Genomic DNA, 10,722 nt, shown 5'->3' on the forward strand with positions numbered 1-10,722 from the left:
ATGCTCACCTAACCTTATCTTTGGCTTATAATCCTTTAATTGCTATACACAGAAATATGCACTACCGGTAATTACATGTACTTGTGATGTAGGTTTTTCCTGGTGCAAGTACATGCCACTTTTTTTTGTAAATCAAGCCCTGGTTTAACCTACATTATTGGCAAAAAATGTGAGTTTTTCTACCAATCCCATCCTCACCTCTCATCCCTCAATGATCTGCATTCTCTTGTGACCGTACGTCACGTGACAAAAACAGATGCAGTGTATTTGCATAATGAACATTTATGATGCTTTGGATACCAGATACCTGATAAAGTTATGTATACAGACGTCTGAGAAATCAGTGGTCAGGGAACCACTAATCACATATCGGCTCGACCTTTTGCAATAAATAAATCCCCGAATTACATGGAAAACAAGACACTTTATTAGTCTCACAACTTCACAACCATATCTTCACAAAATATTATCACTCCCTGAAGTACATATTTCTCAAACATTTTAAACGTATGTAAACAGCTACAGTGGCTTGACAACGCAGCGTGTATCGTGTGCAATAACATAGCCACCCCCCCCGCTTCCAAAATTAATTTATAGGGTGTTTAGGGGAAGATTTGCTTAAGGCAAATCTGGTAAGCTACTGGGCAGCTTTCAGAATGACATAGTGTGTGGAACCATCAAAAAAGGTGGAGCGCAGTAGGGTCTTCAGAGTAGGCCTACTGCCTCGGCCTTGCTGTCATGACTGTTCAGGAAGTACACCATCAGGTACACAGCTCCTATCTTTTCCATCTTGTTTTCCTGTCACCCACAATGAAAGCCACACTGTGACTGGCTCAATTTATTCCATTCCAATGACCAATCATAGCTCAACTTTCATTTTGTACACTCTGTTAGTTACACCCTTTTCAAGTAGGCAGTTCTGCTACTGGCTTAGGGCCTAGGCCTACCACAAGTTAGGCCCAAGCCCTACTCAAGATTGCTCGTACGGAAAAATTTGATCCAAAAAGTGGAGTTTAAGCTACCTGCAAGACCAATCACTCACCGAAATTTCGGGAAGTCCTAGAATTGTTGCCATAAACTGCTCTTGTTGTTTCACGGGATCAGCTGCAAAAATCAGTCGAAATGCCGTCAATATCAACCAATCTCGACCATCTAATTTGTAACTGCACACAATATGCACAAACAACCGGTTACAGGAACTGGTTCCCCGCGACTCGTTCACATTTTGCATATAGTTTACCAGCGCAGTTAGCCACACTTTGGGAGTTGACCTCAAACTCGCGATATCACGGGGCATTTCGTGCACAGTGAGTACGCTTTTTTGGCGTTGGTGGCGTCTGGGTGCCTGACGTGTTCTGACGTCATTAGGAAAACATTCTCCATGGTAAAATGTAGTCATAGTTTTGTCGTGACATGCAGTAATTTTCCGCTTTTTCGATCATGCCAATCACAGACCATTTTAATAGCTGTTAAAGCATAGACCTTTAAAAATAAGTGACCTCCATTATAAAGACTTTAGAATGGAGACCGATGGGTTAAATTAACTCGCAATGGATGTCAAGCCTGCTTACAAAGAGATTCACAATTAATTGTGGAGGGGAAGGAGAATCATTTTTGGACGGCAAAAATAGGGAATTTCTTAATGCATCATTTGCAGTCTGAAAGGTAAAGCTGATTAAATTTTGGGATGTTTCACACGCACTGGAAAGGGAAAATGAAATACCCCTTAAAAACTTCCTTTTATTTCATCATATTTAAAAACACTGTCAAAATTGCCCGGCGGGTGGTGGCCCCCGTACTTTGACCGCGCCCTCGGTTCCGCTGGTGGACGGAGTGTCGTAGGCTCAAGACACTGGATCAACTCCAATCATTTTAATTTGTACAGAGAACTGCTTTCACTCCATCTTCGAATACGAGTGTTTACGGACATCCCTTTCAAGTTCAAAACATTTTTCATTTTCGGGCGACTGTGGGCAAAGGAAGAGACAGTATTCTCTTTCTTTATGTATGAGACTAATGACAAGATCCTAGACGAAACAGACGTGAGATTAGCGGGTGTGCTGGTGTTGGTGTTCGGCCCGAGCGCCCGGCGAGAGCGCTGCCGGGGAAAGGCTGATGGCTGAGGGCATTGTGGATGAAACTTCTGCCAGGCGCACGTTACATAAGCGGTGGTCAATTCAATTTTTTCTTCCTAATTGCAGAAAATATTTTCACTACACTTTATTCTTAATTCATCCAAAATTGATCAAGATAACCACTAATTTGAAATATATCGCCAAAAGAGACGTGATTAGTGATAATTAATGAGAACATAAATTACCACTCTGTTGGTTGTACCAAGGCCATATTTTTTATCATAAAGCCGATACTTTTCCCGTGTTAAAGCATTTCTATTAGCGAACCAAAAAAATTACGCAAAGTTTTCAATTTCTCAATTTCCAATATCCTTTCCCTGCATTATGGTCCCTGCAGTACCGGCCCTCACTTTATGCTGCATTTTCTAAGGCAATATGAGGCGGTGATCTCTTAAACAAATCAAAACCAAAGTGCAGACTTGTACCACACTTCTTTGTCCCACGAGGCCGGAAATGTGCTGAGACAAAAAGTCCCCGCCCTTAATTAATTCTAGACGTACCTGTAATTGTAATGTGCTCTTCGTGATAAAGCTTTCCTTGCCAATGGCGGCATATAGGCCTGTACCGACAGGTTTGAAATTTAGACGGTGAATTGATGCGGGATATGCAGACTCTCTTTTTTCACGTTCATTATCCCTGATCCATCCTGTTTTTGAGAGAAAAAAAGAGAGGGCTATTTGGGGTTCCACGAGGTCACCTGAGTCCCTGCTAAACATCATCTTCATAGTCTTGGGTCGAGACCGTTGCTGTAAATGTATGCTATAAGTAGCCGCCGCGAGAGGGCGGTATCTCAACGAACAGACTCTTAACTGATTTCCCCGTCGTCACCTCTGCTGTTCCCCCAACACTGAACGCCTATGAGCTTAAAGCTTGAAGTATTGCCCCCATGTATGATCCATTTTCCAATTTATTTTATTGGATATATGGAACTCACAAAATTTGGGATATTGTAGAATCGTCCTTTTCAGGAAACAGTGCTGATTCACCACCGCTCATGTGATACGCATACGATGACTGGCAAGCCATACATTATCAGGACATTGTGACGGACAGCTAAAACCCGTTGCCGAAACTGAATTCCTACGTTAAAGAACACAAAGTGTGATCACCGGCAGAGGGGCTAATGGGAGTAAGCGGTGTTCTATGAACCGTGACTCTCGTCCCTCATGCCTCCCATATTGAAGGGATGATTTTTTTTGTTATGTTTATTTAATTAAATTAAGCATTAGATAGTATAATTTCTAGCATATTATGATAATTTGATTTCGCAAAATGTACTCAATCAACTCAGTAGTAATCTCTACAAATTCTCCGCATTAAATATCAACCAACTTAAAACTCAACTTTAACGTTTAGTCTGCGTTGATAGCGAAATTTGTCTCTTTGTGAAAACGACGGTCACTGTTTATCTGTCCACTTTGGTAGCCAATGAGTCTGTATTTCTTACGCTGAAAAAAAGCGTGACAGATCACATCCGGCAAGATCCAAGCCAACCAGGCATTTGGTAGCAAATCCGGGACCACTAACACGAGGCAAGAGCACAGGCTCAACTCCTTCCACATGCGGTATGCCTCAAGCGCATCCTCGGAATCAGCTTACAGAACCAATATCCTGCAGCGCACGGTGCACTACCTACGCAGCCGACGCCACCTTCGATATGGCCGAGACACAGTCCGACGTACTATGGAAGATCATGTGAGGTTACCAAAGGATATCCTGCACGGGCACCTAGCCACGAGCACCAGACGAGTGGGTTGCCAGCTCACTTTGATTCAAGGACACCATCAAGACAGACCTGAAAACCTGCAATATCTCTCCACACATCAGCTGGGAGATACGACAGGCCGAGAACCTGAGATGCCTGACGTCAGATCGTCCGCAAGGGCACCACAGATGCAAACTGGATGAGAAGTCAGCGGATGGAGCTAAGCTGGACTGAAAAAGGCGTGCTGCAGCGGGTTTTTTTTGGTAAACCAGGCTTCTCTGGACGTCCGCACAAGATGAAATAGGGACTACCACTCACAGACTGAGATACTTTACAGAATTTAAGTATTAAAAAGAAAATACATTTTGATGAGGAACGAACGTGGACAACATCAAGGTCCCCTTTTGGCTTTGTCAGATCATTTTTTTTCTCTTTTTTTTTTACCACATACCTATCTTCTCCGAGCGGAAGAAAAGAGGGCATGTTTTTTTGGAACTCACCACACAGGCGTGCCACGAGGTCCGGTATCCCGTTCGTAAGTGACTTAGTCACAAAGGCAGGAGCGCCACAATTTGCAGGCTCTCATTGGACAATCGCTGAAGGTGCGCGTTAACTTCCGGTTCCATGGAAACCGGCGGTCAATGCATGTAACCCTATGTGCAGTGCACGTGTGCAGTGGACGTGGTTTAAACTGAAGTGACGTCACACTTACGAACCGGATTCCGGTCTTGCGGACACGCTGAACGCGTGCAAGAACTCACTTATTACCACCTGTCTTTCTTTTCGCTGATTGGGGGTGCACTTCAGCTCGGGGCGGATACTGTACAGACTGCCGACAAGTGAACATATTCGCATTTGCGTGACAGTACGTGTTTCAGTCTCGAATGAATTTACCTGTAAAACGCCGAATTAAATTTGCTTGTTGTGTGCCTAATGCTCACTACGGACATCTGTGAGTGTCGAGAATAAGAGAACACAGAAATCTGCAATTTAGAAAGGACGGTGATCACCAAAATGCGCCTGACGTACATAATGCATCGCATTGTGTATCGCCTATGTCTTCGCCGGAAGCACAGCCGGTGGCTGAAGGATATACTTTTTGTGGCATTTCTTGCAGAGAAGTTTCTTTAAACATAAAGTATTTTTCCGCTTTTTAAAGGATTTTTATCATGATGGTGGTATTGGAAGGAACGACCCATAGGCACAAGAAGTTGCAAGATAGATGAGACGAAAGGTGGGCTGACGACGCATCAAGACACGACGCGACACCACAGCGAATACCCGTTGTCGCTTGTTGAGCGGCGTGGCGACACTACGAAACTACACTGGAGACATTGTAAATAGTTCGTTTTGATCCTATTCAGCATCTGTAACCAGTGACTAGGATTTTACTAGGGGGGGGCACCAGCATCTTGGGGCGGGGGGTACCGGCTTTCAGAGGTGTTGCTTTTGGGGCAAGCTTTTGTTAGCCTTGTTCAATATCCATTCATCCGTTTTTTTGTGGGGGGGGGCACCTGGGGGCACTGGCAATTTTTGGTTTTTTTGGGGGGGACATATTTGTTCATCAAATTCCAGAAAGAAATACGCCAACCGATACATGTATTCCATTTTTTCCTCTCAGTTTCACCTTGAAATCAAGAAATACTAGACAGCGCCGTGGATAACCAAATGTTTATTAAATGTATTGTTGGGGGCAATTACCACTTGGTTTAAGTTTCAGAAAATATGACGTGTTGGTTTTTGTGGGTGTATATGCCATGGTGGATAGACCAATGAGAACAGGTTGTCCAGTACATCAGCATTATTTATGGGGCTAACAAGTAACGTTACTGTTTAAAAGACTTCTGTGAGCCAACCTGCAAATAAAGTCATGTCTAATTTGGAGTATACAGCAGATTTCATCATAGGTATACCCACCCTCAAAATAATGTTGAATCAGTTCGTCTCTTATGAAAACTACTAAGGAATCAAACATTGTTAATAATTTATTATTTACATTCCGTTCTGTGGGATATCGTGCAGGGACAGACAGAAATATTACATAGGCTATAGACGCTAACGTCAGGCCGTTAAAGAGTAAAGTTACGTCTAGAATAACTAAGGTATCGAGAAAAACAATCTACCCTAACAAAAATCTAATTTTTAAATTTATTTATGTAACCAAAAAATGGTATTATTTCATATACACGTCACTTTACCGATGCCAGTCTTTAAAAATGAAAGGATATTATTTCTTCTTTCAAGTGGAGTTCGGCGCAACTGCATAAACGTATACATTTTCTAGTTCTACTGCTAAAATGAGAAGCAGGCATGGTGGATCGATCGAACAAGTACATGTGTGAAACGATCAAGGGTCAAAGTTAAACTGCGCAAGCGTGAAAAAAAAACACGCACGACGGGCGACGCGCGACGGGCGGCGGCAGATATGGAATTCCGTAGATCATGCATGGTCTTGTGGAACAACGGTACAGACAAGGACTCTTTGTCATCAGTTGTAATAAATAAGAACCAAAAAGGTGACTGATGAAGTACGGAAAAAAGGCACAGAAAATATGCTCCGTTTCCCCCAACAGAGAGAGAAAAAATAGGTGGGATGCTATATTATCACCGGTATACTTTAAATCATTTAGTGAATTAGAAACAAAGACCACAAATATACACAAACGAGCCCTTGTGTCTCCAAGCTCCGGATACGGACTTTTAAAACTCTCGCTCTCTGGGGAAACATTAGCTTGCGTTGCGTTTTGAGAGAGCTCCATATCAACAAAGGGAGTATGTGATTTCAAAGTTACCAATACCGGCATTTCACAATAGTGCGCCTCCAAGAGTTTGTTACACGTTGACCAATCACAATGCGCGAAATCTGTCGACCCTTTCCGAACGCGCATTGGGTCGACAGATTTCGCACATTGTGATTGGTCAACGCGTTGCAAACACTTGGAGGCGCACTATTGTGAATCGCCAGTGTTTTCGACTGATTTAGTAAAAAAAATACACTTTCCTTGTTTCACACTTTTCTTGTTTCATCTCATGCAGAAGGAATTAATCCAACAAGTACTCACTGTGAACGAGGACCAGACCATGAGCCGAAGTTGAGGGACTCCCTGCTAGAGATCGGAAATAAGATCATGGAAGCACTGAAGGAAGTGTACAAGACAACGGGTAGTTATGTGCAGTTAATGCTAAGGGTTGATGATGATCAAATGCATATTGCGGGGATATACACCAAAGTGCTATTAAGAACACGAGATGGAGTAGTCGTTATTACAAGTAGAGACCAGGGAAGGATACAAATCATAAGTTCCACTGAGTATGGTCAAATTTTTGGAACAAAGACCAGAAGTGGGGATCTTATCAAACGACTAATATTTGTTGGCACAGGTGGTGTTGGAAAGTCTACCATTTTCGATAAGATTGCATACGACTGGGCCGATCAGATAAGTAAAGAGCTCAAAAGATTCAAGCTTGTCATTTCATTGAAGATGTACGCCCTATTCCAATATTCTGATCTGGATGGCGCAGTCGTTGATCAACTCCTTGATGAAGATTCAGAAATATCAAGAAAGAACATTGATCAATTCATTCTGGCACACAAAAACGAGGTCCTGATTCTTTTAGACGGCTTTGACGAAATGAGGACCAAATCGTTCGATGCAGCCTCGTTTGGTTCCATCCTTAAAGCCCTGAATAGAACAAAATACCGGGATTCTGTGTATCAACCCGCCCCTCCCATCTCGACAGACTGATGTCAAAGTCTTTGGTACAAAATCCTTGCACACACGTAGAGGTTGTGTACGTTCACAAATTTCACCAAAACAGGATCGACAACGGTAATGCATTAATTGAAGCCATCAGCAGTTCAAACGCACTGAGCGATTTGGCCAAGATTCCAATGCTGCTCTTTCTGATGTGTTTATTGTGGAGGGAAAGTCAAAAGCTTCCAGAGACAACGTCGCGTCTTTTCGATGATGCAGTTGCTTACATTTTTGAAAGAAAAGCAGATCTATCTAAGGAGGACGTGGCACGAGTATTAATTACAATAGGAGAAGCTGCGCTGCGTAGACTAAGGGACACTGACCAGAAATTTTCATTTCAAGTCGACGAGTTTGCACCAAATGCGCTAGACCTGGCACTGAAGGCAGGCGTCGTAAACCGGCAAAGTCCCGCAACAGCATAGAATTCACGCACAGGACGATGCAGGAATACTGCGCTGCGAAATATCTGCAGAGTTTACACATATCAAACCAGGGAGTGTTCAAGCGTATTTTATGTATGCTTCATGTGCAGCGGGGAAAATTCCTTGACAGTTTGCAGCACCTTTGTTGCACGATTAATGCCGTTGTTTCAAATGAGTTTCTCTTTCGTTTTTGTTGTGGTGATAATGAGAAGTGCATGAGTGTCATCATAAACCATCTGGACCGTTCTTTCAAGAAGAACCCAAATCAACCCAAGCACCAATCAAGCATGATACAAACGATCAGTCGTAATTGCTTTTTTGAAAGCCAGTCCAACAAAGCTCCCCGTTGTCTCACCAGCGACTCAAATATCCCGTCGAAAATCGATGTGAGCAACAGTAATGATTTCTGCAGTCTTGTGTACCTGCTCGAAGTCGTCTGTAGGTCAGACAACTGCGCAGCGCAGCTAGCACACGTCCGAACAATTTCTGTGTCGGCGGCATCTTCGGTCACTGGATTAGCTATCGCCGTTGGCTACATGGAAAATCTCACGGACATGCAGCTTATAAGATGTCATTTAGTGAATGACGATCGTCTCTGAAAAACAACAAAGTCCTGACCAAACTATGCGTAGATGGCGACAATACATCTGGAGGTCGAGCAGAGGCGTGGGCCCCCTGGTCAGGCACTTAACAAAACTAAACATGCTAGAACTAACAAGCTGCAGTCTGCATGGCACGGACATTGAGCACATTGCTTCTTCTGTAGGGAGTAAGGTTGGACTGACTGACTTTATTCTTACAGGCAACACAGCATTGGGCGGATCGGCTCACACGTGGTCACGCTACTTACCGCGAATGACGCGCCTACAGACGCTGAACCTCAGCAATTGCTTGTTGGAGAGTACAGATCTTGAACACATTGCTTGGTGTGTAGGCGGCATGCGCCACCTGACTGACTTAATCCTTGCCGGTAACACATCACTGGGCGGATCGGCTGATCTGTGGTCCCGCCACTTGCGACGACTTACGTACCTAAATACGCTGAACCTAAGCAACTGCTCATTGCAATGGACGGACGTTGAACACATTGTCCTGTCTGTAGCTGACTTGCACAGACTAACCGACTTGATCTTCGCAGACAACACGACATTGGGCCGATCGGATCACTCGTTCAGTGTCGTGTGGCATATGAATTCGAAGCATGTACGGACGCTGAACCTCTGCAAGTGCTCCCTGCAGAGTAAAGACATTGCACATGTCGCCTCATCTGTGAGTGATACGCCCGGACTGTCTCTCTTGATCCTTGCTGGCAACACAACTTTGGGTGGGTCGGCCGATTCATGGTCTTCGTACTTGCTGCAAATGAAGCAAATACGAACCCTTAATCTTAGCAACTGCTCACTGCAGAGTGAAGACATCGCACACATCGCCTCATCAGTAGGTGACATGCCAAGACTGACAGACTTGATCCTTGCTGACAACACAGCACTGGGCGGATCAGCTAACTTGTGGTCGTGCCATCTGCCAGATATAGTTACATACAGATGTTGAACCTCAGCAATTGTTCATTCGAATGGAAAGCTGTTAAGCACATTGCCGCGGCCTTAGGTGACATGCCAAGACTGACTGACTTAATCCTTGCCGACAACCCAGCACTAGGCAGATCGGCTAAATTGTGGTCGCGCTACCTGCGACAAATGCACCACATAGAGACGCTGAACCTCAGTAGCTGCTCCTTTCAAATGACCACCTTTGAACACGTTGCCTCGGTTTTAAGTGACATGCCCGGACTGACTGGCTTGATCCTTGCTGATAATAAAGAACTGGGCAGATCTGCCAACTCGTGGCCGCGCTTCTTAAAGCAAATGCGACACATGCAGACGCTTAGCCTGAGCAGCTGCTCATTGCAATGGACAGATGTCAAACACATTGCATCCTCTGTAGCTGACTTGACCGGACTGACGGACTTGATCCTTGTCGATAATACAGCATTAGGTGGATCGGCGGAAAAGTGGTCCGGCTACTTGCCACAAATGACGCACATACAGACGCTAAACCTGGGCTATTGCTCACTGGAAGGAGTAGATGTACACCACATTGCCTCATCTACAGGTACCATGCCCGAACTGACTAACTTGATCCATGGCGGCAACATAGCACTAGGCGGGTCGGCTAGATCGTGGTCACATCACATACTAGAGATGCGGTACATACAGACGCTAAACTTGAGCAATTGTTTGTTGCAAGTTGAAGACATTGAACACATTGCCTTAAATACAGGAAATAATCCCCGGCTAGCCAACTTGATCCTTTCGGGCAACTCAGCATTGGGTGGAACAGCTGATTTGTGGTCTCATTCCCTGTCACAAATGCGTCACATAAAATTGCTGAACTTGACAAACTGCTCACTGCAGTGCACAGATGTTGAGCACATTGCTTCGTCTGCAGGCAGCATGCTCAGATTGACTGACTTGATCCTTGCTGGCAACGCAGCACTGGGCGGATCCGCCCTCACGTGGTCGCGTCACTTGCCCCGAATGACGAGCGTTGAGACGCTGAACCTTAGCAGTTGCTCATTGTATTGTGTGGATCTCGACCACATTGCTCGGTCTGTAGGTGGCATGTTCGGACTGACTGAATTGATCCTGGCAGGCAACAATGCACTGTGAGAATCGGCTGAATTGTGGTCTCGCTACTTGCCGCAA

The 10,722-nt window shown here is 44.5% G+C and overlaps 3 protein-coding genes across 3 annotated transcripts in view; 2 read left to right on the plus strand and 1 right to left on the minus strand.

Moving 5' to 3' along the window:
* LOC110981384 (E3 ubiquitin-protein ligase NEDD4-like) overlaps positions 1-1,202 on the minus strand; it is a 39,673-nt gene extending 38,471 nt beyond the window's left edge. The window contains exon 1 of the mRNA XM_022238923.2: positions 1,043-1,202. Coding sequence (XP_022094615.2) covers positions 1,043-1,075 — 33 coding nt within the window. The 5' untranslated portion in view covers positions 1,076-1,202. The remainder of the gene's footprint in view (positions 1-1,042) is intronic.
* A 5,567-nt stretch (positions 1,203-6,769) lies between these two features.
* Positions 6,770-8,111, plus strand: LOC147799076 (NLR family CARD domain-containing protein 4-like). The gene is given in 2 exon segments (XM_087137294.1): positions 6,770-7,545; positions 7,548-8,111. Coding segments are annotated over 2 exon segments (1,047 nt in total). The 5' UTR covers positions 6,770-6,968; the 3' UTR covers positions 8,018-8,111.
* A 1,454-nt stretch (positions 8,112-9,565) lies between these two features.
* LOC110981041 (leucine-rich repeat-containing protein 31-like) lies at positions 9,566-10,690 on the plus strand. The gene has a single exon (XM_022238210.2). The coding sequence runs from the start codon at positions 9,631-9,633 to the stop codon at positions 10,684-10,686; it is 1,056 nt and encodes a 351-aa protein (XP_022093902.2). The 5' UTR covers positions 9,566-9,630; the 3' UTR covers positions 10,687-10,690.
* The last annotated feature ends 32 nt before the right edge of the window (positions 10,691-10,722 follow it).

This window comes from Acanthaster planci, linkage group LG05 (genome assembly GCF_054643075.1).
Source record: "Acanthaster planci isolate LZ-2023a linkage group LG05, COTS_SCS, whole genome shotgun sequence".
Lineage (NCBI taxonomy): Eukaryota > Metazoa > Echinodermata > Asteroidea > Valvatida > Acanthasteridae > Acanthaster > Acanthaster planci.

Bases quoted from the DNA above. Each gene is read 5' to 3' on its own strand.
- LOC110981041 (XM_022238210.2), top strand. From the start codon at position 9,631: ATGCCAAGACTGACTGACTTAATCCTTGCCGACAACCCAGCACTAGGC.